We start from the raw sequence: 21,809 nt of genomic DNA, 5'->3' as shown, positions 1-21,809 counted from the left end.
AGTCCACCTCCAAGATGCTCACCTCTTGGTATTCATAGCCTGTGCTGTCTCTTGCCACACTTAACAGGGCTGATCTGTGTAACCAGGAGGGTACTGCAAACATAACACAGTGTGACTTCCCAGACTAAGTCATAAAGACCCTGGTTTTTACCTTCCTCTCTCTGAACATTTGTTCTGGGAGAAACCTGCTGCCATGTTGTAAGGACACTCAAGATGCCTTAAGGAGAGATTCACATGGCAAGAGGCTCAGGCCTCCTACCAACAACCAGCACTAACTTGCCAGCCACATGACGAGGTCACTTTAGAAGCTGGTCATCTTGCCCCAGTCAAGCTTTCATTATCAGTGCAGTCTTAGCTGACATGTGTGTGCTACAATTCCTTGAGAGACCCCAATCTGGAACCACTCAGGTAAGTTGTTTGAATTCCTGAACTACAAAAACACTTGTGTGTGAAATAATAAATGCTTACTGTTTTTAAGCTGCTAATGGGGGCGGGGGGAAATTTGTTATGCAGCAGTAGATAACTGATTCACTAGCTTGTTTTACAGAGAGAAGAAGAGAGAAAGAAAGGAGCGGGGAAGGAAGAAGGAGGGGAAGGAAGAAGAGGAGAGAGAAGAGAGAGCTAGCTAGCTCTCCCTAAGGCTGAAAAGCTTTGCCTATCTTTAGTTGTTTTTAATGCTTCCTGGAAACAGGGGAAGACTGTGCCAGAGGTCATCTAAGTATTATATTGAGTTTTCTTCAACCCAGTCATATGATGAAATCAGTTGTATATGTATAACAGACTCTTTTTAACAAGGCAGCAAAGATTTTATTCATGAACTGGTTATTGGCTTATGTGAACAGCAAATTTAAAGGTTTCTTTCTGTGTGTGTGTGTCTACCGGTAGAACTGAAAAGAAAAAAAAATAGCTAATTGAACATAGCAGCTACTTCATTCAGGGAATCAGACACTATTTCTTAAGAGCCTCACATTTCACATAAAATGAAGACTTCAGGGCAATTTTATGCTTGTGCCGCTGCACGGGACACTGAGCCTCTTCCATCCCATGACTGAGAACTCTCACACAAGACTACTTCAGTTTTATCTTTCTTGACTGAGGGCACTTAAGAGGTGGGAAAAGAAACCTCTCGTTGCCTCCACATGGAGACTAGCTGGCTTGTGGGAAGTGTCACAGTGTTTGATCACACCGGCGTCATCACTGAGGAACAGAAAGCAAGGAACTTAGGGTGGCTCATTTCTCTCTTCACAGGTTGCAGGAACCATCACTCGCTCTTACATTACATTAGCTGACACACAGACAAGGCCTAATAACAGAACCCCACATTAGAAAACAGTATCAGGAAGACCCGGAACACAGCTGAACAAGACAGGGCCATACCTTATAATCCACGACCAAGGTCAGAGCCGCTTAGTGTTTGATGACTGTTGAGTGAGAGCCACCGTTCTGACCAGCAGTCTGTGGCATGGTTCCAGTCTGTGGGGAATCTCCCTTTGAAATGGCTCATTTCTTTTTGTTCCAACCTGATTTTTCACTAAATTGAAATCTAGCAAATATTAAAGAATGACATGGTATTTTTATAATAAGCTCACAGACCCTATCAGATAATTTCCATGAACACCACATCACTGTTTGACAAAGTCAATTTGTGGGTATAGAGTCTTCTTGGCCTTTGAGGTTGCTGATGCTGTGTAGACCAACACTTAAGTGCATCCTGCAATGATTCCCAACCAGGAGTCTTTGAAGATAATGCTGGGGTTCCATAAATAATACGCATCACTGCAAAAAATGCAACAGGAATTACGCATTTGCCCATGATAAGGCTGTCTGGGTTAAATTAAACAGATCGGGAAGTACACTAGGTCTTCAGGACCAAAGTAGGACCAATGCCTGTTTCTGTAAACAAAATTTCATTGGAATGCAACCACATCCATTCATTCACAAACTGTCTGCAAGTGCTTCTGCAGGATAACACCAAAGTGGAAACAGAGGCTGAATGGCTCACAAAGCTGAAAATATTTACTATCTGGCTTTTCACATTTAAAGTTTGCCAACCCCTGAAATAAAGTATTACACTTCTCACTTTGGGCTCAGAATGTTTAGACTGACGTGGGACCCTTTCCTGGCTATCTCATGTATGCTGATTGCTAATTTCTTGGCTTAATAAAGTTAAAATAACAAATTTGGTAGATTAAATCTTTCAAGATTTAGAGTGAGGTCTACAGAAATTTCCTTCTTGACCCAGTATTGCCTTATTCATGCTTACCAAAATTTTTAAAAAATGGAATCTGGACTGCTCATACACTTGCTCAACAGCTTTTAAACCACTGGGTAAGTTTAAGTAGCTTGTCTTTTTCCAACATGTCTTATTTAGTTGGTCACCAATACTTTCTAGGGCTAAATATTCTTAGCCTTCTGTTGTGTTTTTAAGAAGGCAACATGTAAACTACTTCGGATACAATGATTTTCTTGATGTGAAAAGTTATAAGCATGGATTAATCCATACTGTACAAGATAAAGTGCTTGTAGCAAAATTTAATAAGGGGATAACGGCTACAGGATTTGAACTCACTGGTTTGGAAATAAGAAGCATATACATTTTGGCAGTGAAAGAGAAAATCTTTGTTACAGTCTACGGAAATTATTTTTAGGGAGGAGGATTCCCATCTTACATCTTCGAGGCAACAGAAAGAGTCTCAATGAGTGTCAGTTTTGTTAAAAACGAAGACAATACTCAGAATTCTTGGTGTAGAGAACTTTCTCCTCAGACTCATCTCTTCTTATTAGGTCTGGCAAAAGGATGAATTCACATCTTTGGGAGTCCTGACACTCTGTAACAAGGAAAAGCCTTAGATATTTTCTGCTTTAACGTTTTCCTCAAAATAATATCCCCATAAAGTATACACAAAGTCAAGACCCAAAGGTCCAGAACATTCTCTACATAAGGGTTTCTCAACCTTGGCACTACTGACACTTTGGGCCTGATGCTTCATCATTGTCGGAGGCTGTCTCATGCACTGTAGGAGGTGTAGCAACATCCAGGGCCTTTTCCCTACACACCAGGAGTTCCCCACCCCTGACTGACAACCAGGAGTGTCTGCAGATACCACTGAATGTCCCCTGAGGTGTGGGGGACAAAACTGCCTCAGCTGAGAACTGCTCTAGAGAAGAGTTAGATCTTTAACTTGCCCAAAAGTGGTTATTTCATTCAACCTATACAAACCAATACTTCATACACCTGGGACCGAAATCTGTTCCCTTCCATGACGAAGTGGCTATGCATGCTATCACAGTCATCACTGCTACGCTATCCAGGAGACTAAGACTTTCCTCAGAAAATTTCTCTGTGCTAGTTTCTCTGATTGTCATCTTCCCAGATTTCCTTCCCACAGTCTTAAAAAAATCAGCATGTAGAAGGCATCGCAGGCATCCACAGTGAGACTCACTTTTCAACTCAGTGTTTTCAAACCCTTCCCTGATTCAACAGCAGTGACGGACAGCCTCTTGTAACCGATCAGGGCAAAAAACTACCTAGCCTGCTTTTGCTAGAGTCCACCGCGAGAGACTGTTGCCTTACATACTGCGCATTAACAGGATTTCTTACGACAGCGCCCACAGTCGAATGTGGTTGTTTTCCTTGAGATCCTTTTAAATCCCCAATTCAATTACCATGCTCATTTTTCTGATGAATCATCAGCAGAAAGCCAGACTATTTTTTTAGAGAGTAATATGATCCTCAGCTGGAACATTACTTCTGCAGGACTCGGCTTTACCTACTTGGCACTCAACACACAGCCTAGCCCTGAAGAAGGTTAGACCTTGGTACTTAATACAGCATGAAATTAACCCCTCCCAGAACTTCTAGTTTCTTAAAGATAGCTGTTCTACAACTGACACCGAAAGAAAAAGCGAAAACATAAAACTAAATAATCGAGCCAAGCGTGTGGTGTTACTTCATTGCCGTATCTCTACATTTGATAGCCACAGAGATGCAAATCTCAGCTCTAGGCCACAATTAAATTGAGGCACCAAAATAAAGACTTCACATCTATTTTCAAACATCACAGCAGCAGTGAAATGTTAAGTCTTCGGTAGTGCTTTTCCCTCAAGGATTTCCTTTTTTCTCTGCCTCGTGTTCCTTCACTAGAGGGATACACACCAGCAAATCAACATGTGACATGTTGACACTGCCGCAGATACCAAATCCCCGCGGAATTCAGGGACCGTGCCATAAATGAGGAGGTTTCTTTGAATTCCAAAATGGCCTGAAAGCTGGAAGTGGAAGAAAAACTGGCCAAGTGACCGTCCCACACTTCGGCGGTCCCTCGGAGCTGGAATCGGCACATTTCTGAGTGCGTTGGAGCTGGGAAGACACGATGCTTAAAGCAAGGAGGCCCCAGGGACGAACACCCACCTGTCAGCTGATCTTCCCTTCGTCTGGCTCCTGGGACATGCCCCTTTCGGAGTTGCTTGAAGCCATTGACAGCACGGATGCCACCATTCTGCCCTTCACCCTCAAAACATCCCAGTGGTGAAAAGGGAAACCCCCGCCCCCGCCGCGATGCACAAGACTCCCAAATGAGCTCCAGCTCCTTGTCTTTAGCTCAGACATAAAGAAATAAGAAGGGAATGACTAATGGGCAATTATGGTTGCCTTGGCTACAACTCTAACTTTTGGCAGATATATTAATTTTTCTGTACCTCTGTGTGTTTAATACTTGTTTAAATAGTACATAAAAATACTCAGAGGGTGTCAGGATTATTGCCCTCGCCACATGCCCTTTTTCTTTCTTGACGATTGTTCCGTGACCTGCCTTCTCACTCCCTGGTCCAGATTATTAGCCACAGCTGGGATACAGGAGCGAGCGCTCACATCTCACCATTTTCCAAGCATTGCTGCGTTCTGCATATGACGCCTAGGGGCCTCCCAGCTAACTGTGTAAATAAAAGAGTTTGAAATCACTTCAAGGTGTCATTCAAATTTTCATCCTAACAGGGAGGAAATTCACCACATTCACCCTGGGGCCATTTTCCCATCTCTTTTCCTGCTAACAGGCAAATAATGTGCTAGACAAAGGCACAGCAAGTCCCATATTAGCATCTTTTAGGACTCACTCCCCAGTATTCCTCCAATCTTAAAAAGATCACTCTTTTCACTTATGAATGAAAAAAAGAAATATAAAAAGGGTCTAAAAAGGAAGTTTTCATTATCAGGCTTTTTTTTTTTTATGTCCTCTATTTTTCTTAGTTATCTCTACCTGAAATCCCTAATAATCATCACGAACTTGAAATTATATTGAGCGATATAAGAAAAAGAAAAATAGGACACCTTAAGGGTATAACTTTGTAACTTAATACTCTTTATCCATTATATAATTCGAAAATTATTCCCTGCATTGTTGTTGCAAGCGTAGGAGCTCTGTGATGATATCAGACTTGGGCTCTCAGCAAGATTCCTCTGCCTGTGTGTTCTGACAAGTATCATCACCGGAATCCCCACAGTGTGAAGACAATCATTAGTAAATGGCAAAGAAGAGGTGTCAATGGTGCTTCAGCCACAGGTTCAACTACCCACTAATAAAGGCTTTGACCTTGGATAATAGAAAAGCCATCTCTTGGAACCACTTTACCAGAGACTGTTTTCTATTATGGCCAAGGACAAATACCAAGATTCAGTGGAACACCTAAGTAAAAATAGCAACACCACTAGACAATATTTTTGAATGAGATCTTGCTCTAGGCAGCCTCTATACACAACAATATAAGTAGTTCAAAGACAATTTGTAAGTAATTCACCAAGAACCTAAACCAAACCCTAGGAAGTCACAAAATCTTCATCCTTGTCAAAGGATTGGTTTCAGAGCATCTCAGAGGGATTTCAGTCAACAATGGCTGGGGCAGGCCTGGAGAGCTGAAGTCAGTCCATAACACGGCTACCCAAAAGAATTTTCTGCAATGATAGAAATGTTCTAGATACGCACTGCCCAACGGGGGAGGCTTTCAACTTAGAGCTTTAAAGCATTTGAAGTGTGGCTAATACAAATGAAGAATTGAATTTTTAATTTTATTTAATTTTAATTCCATTTAACTTTAAATTGCCGTATGTGTCTACCGACTACCAGATTAAAGAATGCAGGTCTGGAAACTGAGGGTGGGAGGGTGGGGGTTGCCGAGGATTGAGTGTCTTGTCCAGGCAAGTGAGAAAGCACTGCCGGGAACGCCGTAAGCCGAGGGCAAGGAGAGCCCCACAGCTTCATCTCGCAGGCCACCTCCAGTTGATAATGAATATCTGCCTCCGAGGCTAAGGCTGAACTCATTAGGAAAGACGGCTGTGATGAACTAGACACGTCTGCCATGAACACAGGACGGGGAGCTGGTGACACAGGTGCTATGATTTCATAATGCCAATAGGGTGAGAACTTAAACTCTAGAAGGAGAGAGAAGTAGAAGAGGTAGCCAGGTTCTGAGGCCACCAGATAGATGGCCACTCCAGAAAACAGACTGGTTTGTAGTTATTGCTTTCCTTTTTTTTTTTTTAAAGATTTTATTTATTTGACAGAGAGAGAGACAGCAAGAGAGGGAACACAAGCAGGGGGAGTGGGAGAGGGAGAAGCAGGCTTCCCGCAGAGCAGGGAGCCCGATGCGGGGCTCAATCCCAGGACCCTGGGATCATGACCTGAGCCGAAGGCAAGACGCTGAACGACTGAGCCACCCAGGCGTCCTGTAGTTATTTCTTTACTGCCCAAAATGGATGCTCTTGTATAAATATGGTTAAGCAGGGATGCTAAATATATGCCTGTAGCCAGACAGTCAGGGGGCCACTGGTGTCATATTATATATTTAGCTGTTTACTTATTATCTATTGTATTTATTTAGTTATTTACTTGTTTAGTATCTGTCTCTCCCCCTAGAATGTGGGCTGCATAAGAAGAGGGACCATTCTGGGGTAGAAAGTAGGTATTAAATAAAAGATGGTCTAAATGAGTATTCATACCCAACCATATTCATCAAAAATATATTTGCAGGCCTCCCACATGCAATATACTGTGCTGGGGGCGGGGAGAGAAATAGCTGTGAAAAAGACAAACCTGGTCCCTATCCTCATGGCTTATATTAAATAGCTAATTATACAATTAAGAACGTATGATACCATAACGGCAGGGACCTGACTTATGCAGTAGGCAGGGACATGTGCAAATAAGGAAAAGTTTCCTTGGGTGTTAAGCTGAATTTTGAAGGCTGAGTTGGGATTAACTGGGTGACAGGGAAGTGAAGGGGCTTTGGGAGAACATTCCAGGCAAAGTAAATGGCTTGGGCAAAGGCTCTGGGTAGGACAAGGTGAACTCCAAAAGCTTAAAAAATAAATAAATGAAAACAAAAACACCGATATTACTGTCTTCCAAAGAGCAAGCACGGCAGAGGGGCAGGACAGCAAGCTGTCAGAGTCTGTTGGTGATGTTCCCAGAATACCACAGTCCAAATTCAGCCCGTTGGACCTCCCAGACACCTGAACCCACCCAATATCATCTGAGGACATCCTTCCCAGGAATGACCACATGTTCCTATGGACCCCAAATTCCAGCACTTTTTTTTAAATTTTATTTTATTATGTTATGTTAATCACCATACATTACATCATTAGTTTTTGATGTAGTGTTCCATGATTCATTGTTTGCATATAACACCCAGTGCTCCATTCAATACGTGCCCTCTTTAATACCCATCAACGTTAATGAGATACATTTCTGCTCAATTTCTTAAATAGGGTCACAGAAAACCATGGGGGGAAAACCTCATTTATCTGGCAAAACAGAGACTTATACACACACACACACACACACACACACTGAGACTTGTGTAAGAGCTTACAAAAGACTGCTCATGTACTACTGAATTTGTTTCCAATATAGACAGTTCTTAGAAAGGTAAAAATATTATCGCCATTTCACAGTTGACAACCCTGAGGTCCAAAGAAAATGTAACTTGTCCAAGAGTTCAGTTAGAAGGGACAGAACCAGGATTCAAAGTCACAGCACCCCAATGTTTATAGCAGCAATGTCCACAATAGCCAAACTGTGGAAAGAGCTGAGATGTCCATCAACAGATGAATGGATAAAGAAGATGTGGTTCATATATACAATGGAATATTACTCAACCATCAGAAAGGATGAATACTTACCATTTACATTGATGGGGATAGAACTGGAGGGTATTATGCTGAGTGAAATAAGTCAATCAGAGAAAGATAATTATCATATGGTTTCACTGTATGTGGATTATAAGAAACAGTGCTGAGGATCATAGGGGAAGGGAGGGAAAACTGAAGGGAAGAATTCAGAGAGGAAGACAAACCATGAGAGACTCTTGACTCTGGAAAACAAACTGAGGGTTGCTGGAGGGGAGGTGGTGGGGGGATGGGGTAATGGGGTGATGGGCATTAAGGAAGGCACGCGATGTGATGAGCACTGGGTGTTACATGCAACTGATAAATTATTGAACACTACATCTGAAACTAATGATGTACTATATGTTGGCTAATTGAATTTAAAAAAAAGCACGTCACAGCACACAAGTACCATTATCTTCCCTACAAGAGCAGTTTCTTTCCAACTGAGAGCCCATGAAAAATACTGAGTCTGATCCTTAGTGACACCAACCCCACCAACCGTGCAATTTTTTGACATTTTTTAAGTTTTTATTTAAATTTCAGTTAACATACAGTATAATATTAGTTTCAGGTGCCAATATAGTGATTCAACCCTTCCATACAATACCTGGTGCTCATCACAAAAAGTGCACTCTTGAATCCCCATCACCTATTTAACACATCCCCCCAACTACCCAGCCCCCCAACCCCTCCACCCCAGTAACCATCAGTCTCTTCTCTATAGTTGAGTCTATTTCTTAAAATTGGAAAAAATAATAATAAACATCTGCAGTTAAAAAAAAGAAAAAAAACAGTAGAAAATTGGAAAAAATAATAAACGTCTGCAGTCAAAAAAAAAAAAAAAGAGTCTATTTCTTGGTTTGCCTCTCTCTTTTTCCCTTTGCTCATTTCTTTTGTTTCTTAAATTCCACATATGAGTGAAATCATATAGTATTTGTCTTTTCTCTGACTGACTTATTTCACTTAGTGTAATACTCTCTAGCTCCGAGGCAGCTGGGTGACTCAGTCAGTTAAGTGTCCAACTCTTGATTTTGGCTCAGATCATGATCTCAGGGTCCTGGGATCAAGCCCTGCATCAGGCTCCACACTCAGTGGGGAGTCTACTTGAGGCTTCTCTCTCTCTGTCTACCCCTCTCCCCACTCTCGTGTGTGAGTGCACTCTTTCTCTCTCAAATAAATAAATCTTTAAAAATGCTAAGACTATGGACTCTGAGAAACAAACTGAGGGTTCTAGAGGGGAGGGGCGGGGAGTGGGGGGATGGGTTAGCCTGGTGATGGGTATTAAAGAGGGCACGTACTGAATGGAGCACTGGGTGTTATACGCAAACAATGAATCATGGATCACTACATCAAAAACTAATGATGTAATGTATGGTGATTAACATAATAAAAAATAAAATAAATAAAATAAAAAGAAAAGAAAAATGCTCTCTAGCTCCATCCATGTTGTTGTAAATGGCAAGATTTCATTCTTTTTATGGCTGAGTAATATTCCATTGTATATTTACTACATCTTCTTTATCCATTTGTCAATCAATGGACACCTGGAGCTGTTTCCATAATTTGGCTATTGTATGTAATGCTGCTATTAACATTGGGGTGCATGTATCCCTTTGAATTAGTATTTTTTTATTCTTTGGGTACATAACTAGTAGTGCAATTGCTGGATCATATGGTAGCTCTATTTTTAACTTTTTGAGGAACCTCCATACTATATTCCACAGTGCCTGCACCAGTTTGCATTCCCACCAACAGTGCAAGAGGGTTCCCCTTTCTCCTCATCCTTGCCAACACCTGTTGTTTCTTTTGTTGTTGATTTTAGCCATTCCAACAGGTGTGAGGTGATATCTCATTGTAGTTTTGATTTGCATTTTCCTGATGATCAGTGAAGTTGGCATCTTTTCATGTGTCTGTTGGCCATCTGGATATCTTCTTTGAGAAATGTCTATTCATGTCTTCTGCTCATTTTTTAATTGGATTATTCATTTTGGGGGTGTTGAGTTTTATAAGTTCTTTATATACTGTGGATACTCATCCTTTACTGGATATGTCATTTGCAAATATCTTCTCCCATTCCATAGGTTGCCTTTTAGTTTTGTTGATTGTTTCCTTTGCTGTGCACGAGTTTTTATTTTGATGTAGTCCCAGTAGTTTATTTTTGCTTTTGTTTCCCTTGCCTCAAGAGACCTATCTAGAAAGAAGTTGCTATGGCCGATGTTAAAGAAGTTACAGCCTGTGTTCTCCTTTAGGATTTTTCAACCATGCAATTTTTTTTTTTTAAGAGAAAGAGAATGTGTGGGGGTCAGGTGGAGGGGAGGAGAGACAGAGGGAGAGGGAGAAAGAAAATCTTAAGCAGGCTCCACACACAGTGCAGAGCCCAACAGAGGGCTCAATCTCACAACCCTGAGATCAAGACCTAAGCCAAAATCAAAAGTCAGATGCTTAATCGACTGAGCCAGATTGAAGACCAACTTTCTAAAACACACTTACTTCAGGGTTGGAGGCTTATAAGGACCTGCTTTAGAAAGTTCTACAGCCACTTATTCAGGAAAGTAATGATATTCGTCCAATTCGAATGCAGAGCCTTGTTTTGAACTATTTTTTAAGTCAATTTGGAGAACCTGGAATCATTCACAGAGCCTCATTAGTTCTGAAATACAATGAGTCATTTTCAGACTCATGGATCGAATGCCCCAGAGCACTTTCAACAGTGACAGCTCTCATATCCTAAGAGTCTGCAATGATCCACGTGCTTTATATGTATCCTGTAATCAGGGTGACCAACTTTCCTGGTTTACCTGGGACCCAGAGGTTCCTGGGGCAGAATGAGCTGGTCACTCTACAGGCAATTCATCCTCATAACACTCGGGTGCAGTAAGGGGGACTTATCCATCACCTTAACTGATAAGAGAATTCAAAACAGTGTTCCCATGGTTTGCCCAAAGTCCGCAAAGCCTGGGGGATCAAAACTGGGGTTTGAACTGAGATCTGATTCCCAGGGGTTAGTCCCACCCTAGCCCTCTGGGTAACCATAGCACCACAATTTAGCTGAGAGAGATGGACATCCTTGGGTACTAAAATGTAAATGAATACCTCAAACCTTCCACTTCTCTGGAGAATTCTCACCTTTCTACCTTATGATGTGGAGAGGATTTTTTCAGGACTGAAATAAAACTTGGGAGCACTCTTTTGCCTTAAGCTCAGTGTCCTGATTTGCATGTCAATGCCGGCAGTGTTATTTCGCCTAAGGGCAGCTTTTAAAACCCCCAGAGCAGAGAAAGCAGTCTGGGCTGGGAAACTAACCAGTAAATTGTGGAGAACAGGCCACATCAGGACTTCATCAGGTGTGGAGTCACACCTGATGAAGTGGAAAGAGTAAGAGTCTGACAGACTTAAATTTAAATTCTTCCCCTGCTGGGTGACCTCAGGGCTAATAATAGTTATTTCACAAGCTTACCATGGAGTATAAAATGAGATCACCCAATGTGAATCTACCTTGCTCCATGACTGGCACATGAAAAACACCCCGTAAATGTTAGTTTGCCAACAACCCCCAAGAAAGGAAACTCAAGATGACCCTTCTTTGTAATCTCCTCAAAGGTTCACCAGGTTTGTGAAACCTAAACCTTGGTGAAACAATAGTTTGTGTCAATAATAGAATACAAATAATCCATTTTTTTTAAAAAACAGCCAAAGATTTGAACAGACTTTTCACCAAAGAAAAATACAGATGGCAAACAGGCACATAAAAAGATGTTCAACATCATTTGTTAATAGGGAAATACAAAATGAAGCCATAACAAGATATCATTACATACCTACTGGTATGAGTAAAATTAAAAATATTGACAATACCAAGTGTTGGTAATGTGGAACAACTGGAATTCTCAGGCACTGATGGTGGGAATGCACGCTGGACTGGTACATTTAGAACAGCTATGGCAGCTTCTTATAAAGTTAAATACACTTATAATACAACCCAGCATTCCCATTCCTAGGAATTTACCCAAGACAAATAAAAATGAATGTCCACAAAAAAATGTTTCTTAATAAAAGCCAGAAATCACCCAAATGTCCATCAACAGAGGAATGGACAAACAATATGTGTTATGAGATACTACTCAGTAAAAAAAAAAAAAAAAAGAAAAAAAGGAACCTACTGATACAAACATCAAAATGAGTGAATACCAAATACATTTTTTTTGGCAAAAGAAGTCAGATGCAAAAGACTATACACTATTTGACTCCATTTATATGAAATTTTGGAAAAAGCTGGGGTGGGGTGAGGGAATTGTCTGCAGGGGGACACAACAGAAGTCTTTGGAGGTGATGGAAACCTTCCACATCCTGTTTGGGGTGGTAGCTACACAGGTATTTACAATTGTCAAAACTCATTGAACTGTACACTTCAAAAGGGTGGATTTTACTACATGTAAATTATGCCAGGAAACCTCACTTTAAAGAGAAAATAGATCAGAAAATACTAAGGGTCTCACATGGGGAGGATGCAATCCTACGAAATAGGTGGAGTGGGAAGCATGGCAGGATGGACAGGGCAGACCCTGCCACTGATTTTGTGAATGGGACCTGACTTGCACCTTTAGTTATTGGGGAAGCAAACCAAGAAAGGGGAGTCGTTTATTAGTTAGTGTCTCTATATTGCCCAGTCTCGTTTCATTAATTAGCTACTTCCAAAGCTTGTTAGACAGGTCAACACTTCACTTTAAAGAAAATGTGTTAAGTGTCCCCACTTACAAAGAATTTGCCTTGTGTTCTCATCTCTCCGATGGTCCTCACACCCTACAGCATCCTGATCTGTGTATAAGTGTGTCTCCTCCATGAAACTGGGTTTCTCTTTCAAGTTTGTGATCCCAGCATCTAGGAGGTGTATAATGAGTGTGGACTGACACATCAAGGCAGCATTCAATATAAACTGCTATTAATAAGGGCCCACGATGTGCCAGGCATGGTGCTGGAAGAGTGTGTGCTCAGGAATGAACAGCTCGCCTCCAACATTTGCCATCGAAAAATGAGGAACATACTGTCCATGGTGCCTCCTCCTGCAGGACTCCCTCTGTAGGATGTAAGGTCCAAATGTAAGCACAGAAATATATTGACATGTAGATTCAAAAGTCAAAGAAAATGCTTTAGGGCTTTGAGCAGGAAACCAAATTACTTTAATTCAGGGCAGACAAAAAAAATGTTAATGTATTTCATTCCAGTGGGTATGAGTTCCATGGAAGATCTATATTTTAAAACATCAGAGCCCAATCACATTCATCCTGAGATTATCTGTTCAGCAGATGTGAAACGTATCACGGATTTCATTTTATAAGTGGGAAAACTAACCTGTACACAAGCAATGGAAGACTTAATTTTCCTCTGTATTCTTTCTTCTCAAATGGTAGGAAATTAATGCTAAGAAAATATTTCAGGTTGTTTAAGTGTATTTGTCTGTCTGTATCTGCCTGGTTCTCGCCTTCTCTCTTTGCCTCTATTTCTCTCTCTTTTTTTTTTCTTTTCTCTCCCTCCTGTTCTGCTTCCCTCTCCGTCCCCCTCTCCTCCCATCCCCTCCTCTCCCTCTCTAGGAGAGGAGTTATACCAGTTGTTCTGCCCCCTGATATCCACTCCCCTTGATCTGGTAACAGCACCTTGATTTTCCTCTCCAGGGACTATACCCCTTCCAAAGAATAAAATTTGCAAGAACCTTCAACGTAATACCCACTCTTCCCTGACCAAGAGGCAGATATCTGATCCAAGCAAGGTACATTGGATAACCTTGCCCTGGACTTTGGCTCTTGAGTAGAGTGACAGAAACGCAAAAAGATGGCCGAAATTTATTCTTGTGTCAGTGCCCTTGAGAGCCCTTTCTTCACTTTGTACAACTTAGATTTTTTGAGATCCCCCGGCTTCAGTGTTTCTCAAAACCAGTTTTATCATTTCTCCTTTGATTCTGCGATTACCTTACAACCTTACGATAAAATACCTTTTTGCTCAAATTAAAGTCAGTTTCTGTTGCTTGCAAACAAAGAGCCCTAAAGGATACAACTTTTTAGTTCATTTTTTTTTAAGTCTTAAAACATGCCACCTACTTCTCCCAAGAAGCCATAAATGTCATGTGTAAAAGCAGGGCTATGCATTTGCTTTATTATTTTATTATTTATTCTATTATTTTATTATTGCATGTACCCCTGGGGCTTAGACTGGGATGTGGGGGCCTTCTATCCTGGTCCTCCTTGGCTTTCCCGATAAGAGAGGAGAGGTGTGTTGACAAGTCAAGATAAAGGATAACTCTTTCCTAACCTCCCGCCCACCAGGAAAAGACCTCAAGGCCCACAGGGCAAAATCAGGTCAATGAGCACCAACTTGGTTTGATTGTCTGTACCACTTCCAACCCCACAACCTCTGGCAAACTGGAAATTCTAGGTGACTTGGAGCCCCAGCTCATTATCCTTTTCAGAACCCTGGATCACAAAGGTAATAATAATGATCACAATTATTATTAACAATTACTGAGCAATCAGTACCTATGAAACATTGAATTACAAATTGTATACACTTTATCTCATTCAAGCTATATAATAATAACTGTTATTCCTATTTTACAGATGAAAATACTGAGATTTGGAAAGGTCAGGATCTTACTGAAGTTAAGAGCCAGTGAAAGACAGAGCCAAGAGTAAATGCAGGTCTTTCTGATTTCACTCTTAATCAGAAAGCCAACACTCTTAATCACAATGACATCGTGTCAAATGTGGGCAAGTTTCTGCTTCTGTGCTGGAAATCAGAGTTCACCTGGCTAATACAATACAAACATGAGGGGGTTTCCATTATTTTTCAGGCCAGAAACAAACACCCAAGGGGTTATGCATCAAAGTGAACTGTCTTGATTTTATCAATTGCCTTTTCTCCTCTACTTGCCACTTGAGACTTTGCTGTCCTCTGTGTACTGACAAACCCTATCTTACCTGGCACAGGAATGTTTTTCAGGATAAAATAAAAAAGAAGACTATCACTCCCCATAAGTTAACAGCACTCAAGAGCTTTGCCAAAGTTGTAACTCCCATAGGGCTCACTGCAGCAGGATGCAGAGCTCCGGGGACCTCAACCTTTGTACTTCGCAAGCTGCTCCTACCCACCAGAAAAACGGGGGGAATAGTTAACCCCAATCAAATCTGGCTCTTAAATACTCTCTCAAAGACCTTTCAGATATAAAGAAAGTCTTAAACCCTAGAAGGACAAAATGAAAAACATCAATACGTTTGCAAATTCATTCAACAAACATTGACTGGACAAGTTGAGCTAATAGTACTGTGCCAAAGTTAATTTCTTCATTGGGATATACACAATAGCATGATTAAGAAGGATGTTAACATTAGAGGAAGCTGGGTAAAGGGTATATGGGAACTCTCTGTCTTATGTTTGCAATCTTCTATAAATTTAGTCATTTCAAAATTAAAGGTTTTAAAAAATGTACCGACAGGCTGGGTAAGAGATTCCCTACAGCAACCACCTTTAAGACTGACGATTTAGGACAGCACGACTGCTGAAATGAGAATCTTGAGTCATGTTCATCAGTGAAGTATCATTGGTAGCAACAGCACAGAGTCTCTCTAGTCCAAAACCACAAGAACATATTTTGCAAACCAAGGCTTTAACGAGAACTGAACAAAGAAGAGAGCTTGGTCATGATACCTCATATCTGGGCCATAAACATACGCTTCGCAGTAAATGGTGTGTGTGTGTGTGTGTGTGTGTGTGTGTGTGTGTGTGTGTGTGTGTGTGTTTTGGTGGGGAGGGAAAGAGAGAGAAAGAGAGGGGAAGAAAAGGGGAGAATACATGAATGAGATGAAGCTAAAGCAAAACAGAATCATTTACATCACTCATCTGGGATCAGGGGAAGAATTCACACATTTGTATAAGTAACTAGCTATCACAGATGGAGTGAATTACTGGGTGCTGGTCCTCAACACAAGGAACACTAACTTTTCCAAAGAAAGTTTCAGAAATACTTATCCAAGAGTTATTTAGCATAAGCAAAGCATTGCAGAAAAGTTTTGAATGGCCCTAAGAAATGGAATATCTAAGGCCTACAGAGAACTGCAAGAAAGTTTTGAGGATGATCAAATCCAGGGTGGAGAACTCTTTCAAGGACAGGAAGGTCTCTTACTTAAGGGCATGACCATGCATCTGCAAGACCAGAAGAAAAGAGTTCTGTCCAGTTTAGAGAAACTCTTTTCTGATACGAGGAAGAAGTGCTTGAGATAATGGGTGAGGAAATATCTCAGTAGGTCCCCAAAGGGGGGACCACCTTGTCTTTGGATGACATTGCAAGAAGAGGAAACTGGTTTTTGTAAAAGTTTAATATAAACCTGCCTGAAAGCACAGAGGAGGAATAAATGGTCGATTTAGGGTCTATGTCAATTCATGGAATCAAAGCATATGCAGCATGTAGCTGCTTTAACATTTCTCTGAAGAGTAGTTGGTAGAGAGGAATTGGGCATTGTTATTCTAGGAACAGAAAGTGCCAGTCACATCATGGAACTCTGGTGTAAAAAATCCTTTGACTGATCCAGTTTTCTAACCTTTCCTCCTATTTCAGAGACTTTCTGAGGATGTATAACGGTGCACCTGCAATTCAGGAGACAAGCTGATCTGGCACTAAGCTCTGATTTCTTTTCCGATAAGACAACTGAGGTAAATTCATGAGAAAATAAATCATGGCCCCCAAATCAGAATCTGAAAAAAAAAAAAATGCCATTACTCCCTGGACACTTTATTTGGTGCGGAGGGGAGCCTTATCCACTGACATCCTATTTACAGTACCCTTGCTCCGAGAAAGATTTAAGACAAATAGTAAAGTATTCAAAATTCATATTTCATTATGTTTATGAGTGAAAAGAAAATACAATAGTTCATTGCATTACATTTGTACATTATTGTGTTTAAATCCTATCAAGATAATAGCCCCACTTCACCCCAAACAGCTTGGTAAAACCACATTCCACTTTATCCCACTTTGTCTTCCATTTATATTTTAGTAGAATAATTTGGTCAGACACCCAAAGGCCCTCCCACTAATGAAAGCAGGATTTGTTGAGAAAAATCAATTTATAACTTGCCTTAGTACCCATCAAAGACAAAAAGAGTTATTAAAGTCTGAAACACAGCAACCGTCCTCAAACTCAGAAGAGCCAGTAGGAGAGTACCAGAGGTAAACGAAGGGTTAACACAGCTGATTTCTGGCTTAAGAGAAGGATGCAACACGATTTTTTTTTTAAAGATTTTATTTATTTATTTGAGAGAGAGAGAATGAGAGAGAGCATGAGAGGGGAGAGGGTCAGAGGGAGAAGCAGACTCCCCACTGAGCCGGGAGCCTGATGTGGGACTCGATCCTGGGACTCCAGGATCATGACCTGAGCTGAAGGCAGTCGCTTAACCAACTGAGCCACCCAGGCGCCCTGCAACACAATTTTTTAAGGCAAACACCTGGAGGGAAAAAGGTAGTATTTTGTTTCCACCTCAAGAAATTGCAGACAAACGTAAAGCAAATCACATCAGTGGAATACTCAATTATCTGAACATGCTAATTAGCGATATGTAATCAACCCGCTTTCAGGCCTGTCTTCACCTGCTGTAATTTTGTAGTGCATTGCCTTCCTTATTCCTCACAACCGGTAGAACATTAGACAGTCTGCATGGTGCATCAAAGGGAAACAAATAAGCACAGATTTTTGCTGATGGCAGGAATTTCTCATGCTCAGGGCATATGAACCAACAATATGGAAACAGCAGCACTGGCTGTATATTTTAATTATTCCCCACACCTATCTTGCAAAAGACACTTAAAGTTCGATTCGGTGATACGATACTCAGCTACGGTCATTTCATAAAACTGAGCGCACACAGTCATTTAAAGTAGTAAATATGCAGTCATGACAGAATTAAATATTCATGAAATCAAGAGCAAGCTGAAAGCTGAGGATATCAGAATATTAAAATTCATCATAGTTTTTACAATGTAAATCTTGTATGCATTTGTAAGGCACCCCGGTTCAGTCTAGTGTGTGTTCAAATTCCAGTTCCATGGTAGCCTGCCATTTAAATTACAATATCGATCTGGGTAGATAAACAACAATGTCAATCCTTACCTCAGTTTCAAAATGCAAAACAATTTTGAACATTTGCAAATAACAACTTGTTAAGTGAGCCTGTCTCCAAACACAGAACAGCAACACTCAACGTGATCCCAACGTGTTTCAGATATTTGTTTAATCCACTAGGACCTTCGGGAAGGTCCAACAGAAACCAAGGCAACTCCTAGAAGGAGCACTCATGACATGCAATTCTCCTCTAACCAGGCGAAGTAGCTATTTTCTTGCACATTTCTAAGCGATCAAAAGTGACAAAGTATACTGACTGACCCTTCTTGGGTTCAGGTATCCTGATTCGTCACACCAACTTTTTCCCAACATTAGCAGTCAGTTTCAAAACGTATTAACAAATGCATGTGTACACTTTACACAGATACAACTAAACAACGCTAGCTTCCACAAAACGGAACTCCGGGCGTGAATGGGAAAAGACTATGCTCAGAGACCAAGCTGTTATAAATACACTCTAATAATATTACCAAGGCAGTATTTTCTATGCAGTTTCCTTTACTTTACAATTTTCTCAACAGAAGAAACATCAGCACCAGAGAATGATGGCATTTGAGCAATTTCTTACTGGAATCCAATTACCTGAAGAACTCCCCTCTCCACAGTAAGAAGTAGCTATCCCCTGGTCTACAATGACACAGCAGGGCTGCGAAAGATTTCCAGGGCTCATCTGCTTCCAGGCACCTGGTCCCTGCCCTCCTAGCTAGGAGGGTGCCGGCTGAGGAGGAGGACCTCGAGTTTAGAGCTGGGTTAGGCAGCGCTCTCCATTCTGCAAATGAGCCAAACTTTGCTCCCATTGTTGCCATCTTAAGGTTGATGTCACCTCCCTCCAAGGAGTCTCGGAAGCCACTTGGCAGCTCCTGAAGACACGCTTCCCCTTGACCTACATCATCTAAATAAGCCTTGGTTATACTGTGTGGGCAAGCAAAGGTCTCTCAACACGGCTCTCCCGAGGCGCTGTGCTCTACCCTGGGCATCACATCGCATGTACCAGAAGACTTTTCTCTGCACACACCTCTGAATACGGAAACCAGGACAGACTCCTGCACACGCCTTCCAGTTCGGAAAGTCACTCTCTCCCATCGACTCCCCTCAATCGCACGCCTTCCCCACATCTGCAACCCCCACCACCACACAAACGAGGGAAGGGGGTGGGGGGAGCGGAGGGGTTAAAGTGACAGCCACTACTAGAGATCCTCGGTTTTGTTCAAAAGGTGTCACAGCTCCAACACTGTGGACCTACCTTGCTCTCTCCTTTCTCGCTGTTGGGTCTCGCCTCGGGATCGTCGCTGTCCTCCGCGCCTGCACTCTCGCCGGGCACTTCATCCTGAGCCAGCTGCTGCTGCTGCGGCTGCGGCTGGGGCTGGGGCTGGGGCTGGGGCTGGGGCGGCTGTGGCGGCGCCTGGCAGGCTCCGCCAGCCCCCTGGGAGCGGGGGATGGGCTCCGGGCGCGGAGAAACTCCCTCAACATCCATCTCCATCTTCCCATTCACTGGAGGGCAAGACAAAAGCGGAGCGGGGACTTGGCAGCGGCGCCCGGCGGCTCCTCAGCTGCCCGTGGCACGCATGGCTCGCCGAGGAGGGGCCGCCTCCCGCGCGCCCTCCCTCCTGCCGCCCTTCGCCCGCGCTCCCCGCAGCTCCGCTCGCCCGCTCGGCTCGGGCGCTGGCGGCGTCTGGGCCGGGGCGCGCGGGGAGCGGGGGGCCGCGTGTCCTTGGAGCGGTGGCCTTCGGGCGCCCCCGGCAGCCCCGCTAAGCAGAGCGCATCCCGGCGGCGGCGGCGGCGGCGGCTGCGGCGGCGGCGGCGACGCCTCCCAGCCGCGCGCCCAGCCCCGGGGCCGCCCGGGGACTTGCTCTCCAACCGGGCCTCCAGATTCGCGGTGCTTTCCAGCCTCTCCTGGGGCCCCTCGGCGTCTCCCCTCCCCTCCAGCCTCCGGAACAAAGTTACTGGAAGAACGGCCGGGCGAAACGGACAAGGAATAGGGGCTGCCAGGTGCGAGTGAGCCCTACCATCCCCGCCCGCTGACCAAGCGCCGACCCCTCACCTTTGCCCTCGCCCCGGCGCCGAGGAGCCGAGGAAAGGAGGGGTTTCCGACCTGCGCCAGGTGGTGGCGGCGAGGACCGGCGGGAAGGGAGCATAAGGAGGGCTGGGGGCCGGTGCGCCCACCCCCAAGCCCCGGCGACCCCCACCTCGGCGCAGGCCCGGCCTCCCCCCTCCCCGCCCCGCCCCCCGCGCCGAGCGTGTCTCCGGGGTCAGCCCTCCGGAGCGTGCGTGAGTGTGTCCCCGGGCTCCCGCTCCTCGGTCGGTTCCGCCGCCGCCGCCGCCGCCGGCTCCGCGCCACACAGCCCCGCGCTGGAGAACTGGAGCGCAGAAGCAGCGGAGCCGGCCGCCAGCTCCGGGCAGGAAATCGACCTACCCTCGCCTCCGGCCCGATCGCGGGCAGGAACCGGGAAGGGGTGGGGCCCCGCGTGGACGGCGAGGACGCGAGGCTCGCAGCGCGCCCGAGTTGGGCGTAAAGGTCGGCCAGAGAGGGTCGATGGGGGAGGCGGAGGGCGAAGCGAGAAGGCGCCGCCAGGCATTGACTGCAGTGTGCCCCGGGGTGGGCGCCAACTGGGCGCCGCCGCTCCCAAGTGGCGAGCTCTCCTGTGCTGGAAGGGCGTCCTCCGCAGGGCAGGTCTCCAGGAGGTTCCGGTGGTGACCCCAGGCCAAGCAACGAGCTGCGTCTGCAAATACAGATAGATAGAGGTGACAAGGGTAGAACTTGGAAATTCTTAAATCGGGGCTCACCGACAGTCAGGTGATCAGCATGACTTCTAAATTTAACACCACTTGGTCCTGGGTGTAGCTTACAACTTCGCAGGACCTGCTAACTGCAACTCCACGTCCAGGACGGACCCTCCAGCAGCTATGGAGAGAAATAGCAGGTTATTAAGAACCTGTTTAATATTAAATAGAGCCCATTGTTCTGGGCTTTGAGTTCCATAATGCCCCCAAATGGATCAGCAGATAAATGAACTATTCATGCATTTCTTAGCAGAGGGTGGCCTTTTTTCCATAACATATAACGTATCACAGATAACGCTTACCCAGTGAAACTAGAAAATTGCATTGTTCGTGACTGCTTTGCATTAACTTAAGACAACTTTTCCAGATCAAGACACTGTCTCAATAGATGCAGCTACACAAGAACGTATCATTAGGTCCTATCCTTCAATTCAATCTCTTAATCTCTGATTCTGCCTGTAAATGTGACAGAAATTAATTGCCACTTTAATTTAAGCGGTGTAGACAGCCAATCTGGATATTGCAATGTGAACATGCGCTTGCAAAGAAAAAAGTTTGGGGACTGAATTACTCATTCGCTGTTCTTCAGAATTTCTAAAAACCAGATTTCAAGCTCATTTTCTAAGTTGGGAACTTATTAAAAATAAAATGAGCTTGCATTAGTCTGAAATTCACTGTATGGCATATGACCCTTAATAATA

The 21,809-nt window shown here is 43.6% G+C and overlaps 1 protein-coding gene and 1 long non-coding RNA gene across 18 annotated transcripts in view; both read right to left on the bottom strand.

Moving 5' to 3' along the window:
• The window catches only part of RBMS3 (RNA binding motif single stranded interacting protein 3), a 1,332,425-nt gene extending 1,311,371 nt beyond the window's left edge, over positions 1-21,054 (bottom strand). For 16 of the 17 annotated variants that reach the window (XM_078072625.1, XM_078072633.1, XM_078072638.1 and 13 more), the window contains exons 1-2: positions 20,741-21,054; positions 19,571-19,818 (exon numbers count right to left, since the gene is read on the bottom strand). In XM_078072625.1, the coding sequence (XP_077928751.1) occupies positions 19,571-19,818; positions 20,741-20,903 (411 nt within the window). In that variant the 5' untranslated portion in view covers positions 20,904-21,054. Of the gene's footprint in view, positions 1-19,570; positions 19,819-20,368; positions 20,523-20,740 lie in introns of those variants that run through there. The other variant, XM_078072637.1, reaches the window with a different exon arrangement.
• On the bottom strand, positions 2,518-4,597 carry LOC144379966 (uncharacterized). The gene is made up of 2 exons (XR_013443586.1): positions 4,412-4,597; positions 2,518-2,828 (listed from the first exon to the last, which is right to left on the bottom strand). It is a non-coding gene; the product is annotated as an uncharacterized LOC144379966 (long non-coding RNA).
• Positions 21,055-21,809: the final 755 nt, after the last annotated feature.

The sequence above is a fragment of the Halichoerus grypus genome, chromosome 1 (genome assembly GCF_964656455.1).
Source record: "Halichoerus grypus chromosome 1, mHalGry1.hap1.1, whole genome shotgun sequence".
Taxonomy (NCBI): domain Eukaryota; kingdom Metazoa; phylum Chordata; class Mammalia; order Carnivora; family Phocidae; genus Halichoerus; species Halichoerus grypus.
Note: the sequence above shows the minus strand (reverse complement) of the source record. Positions and strands in the feature narration are given on the sequence as shown.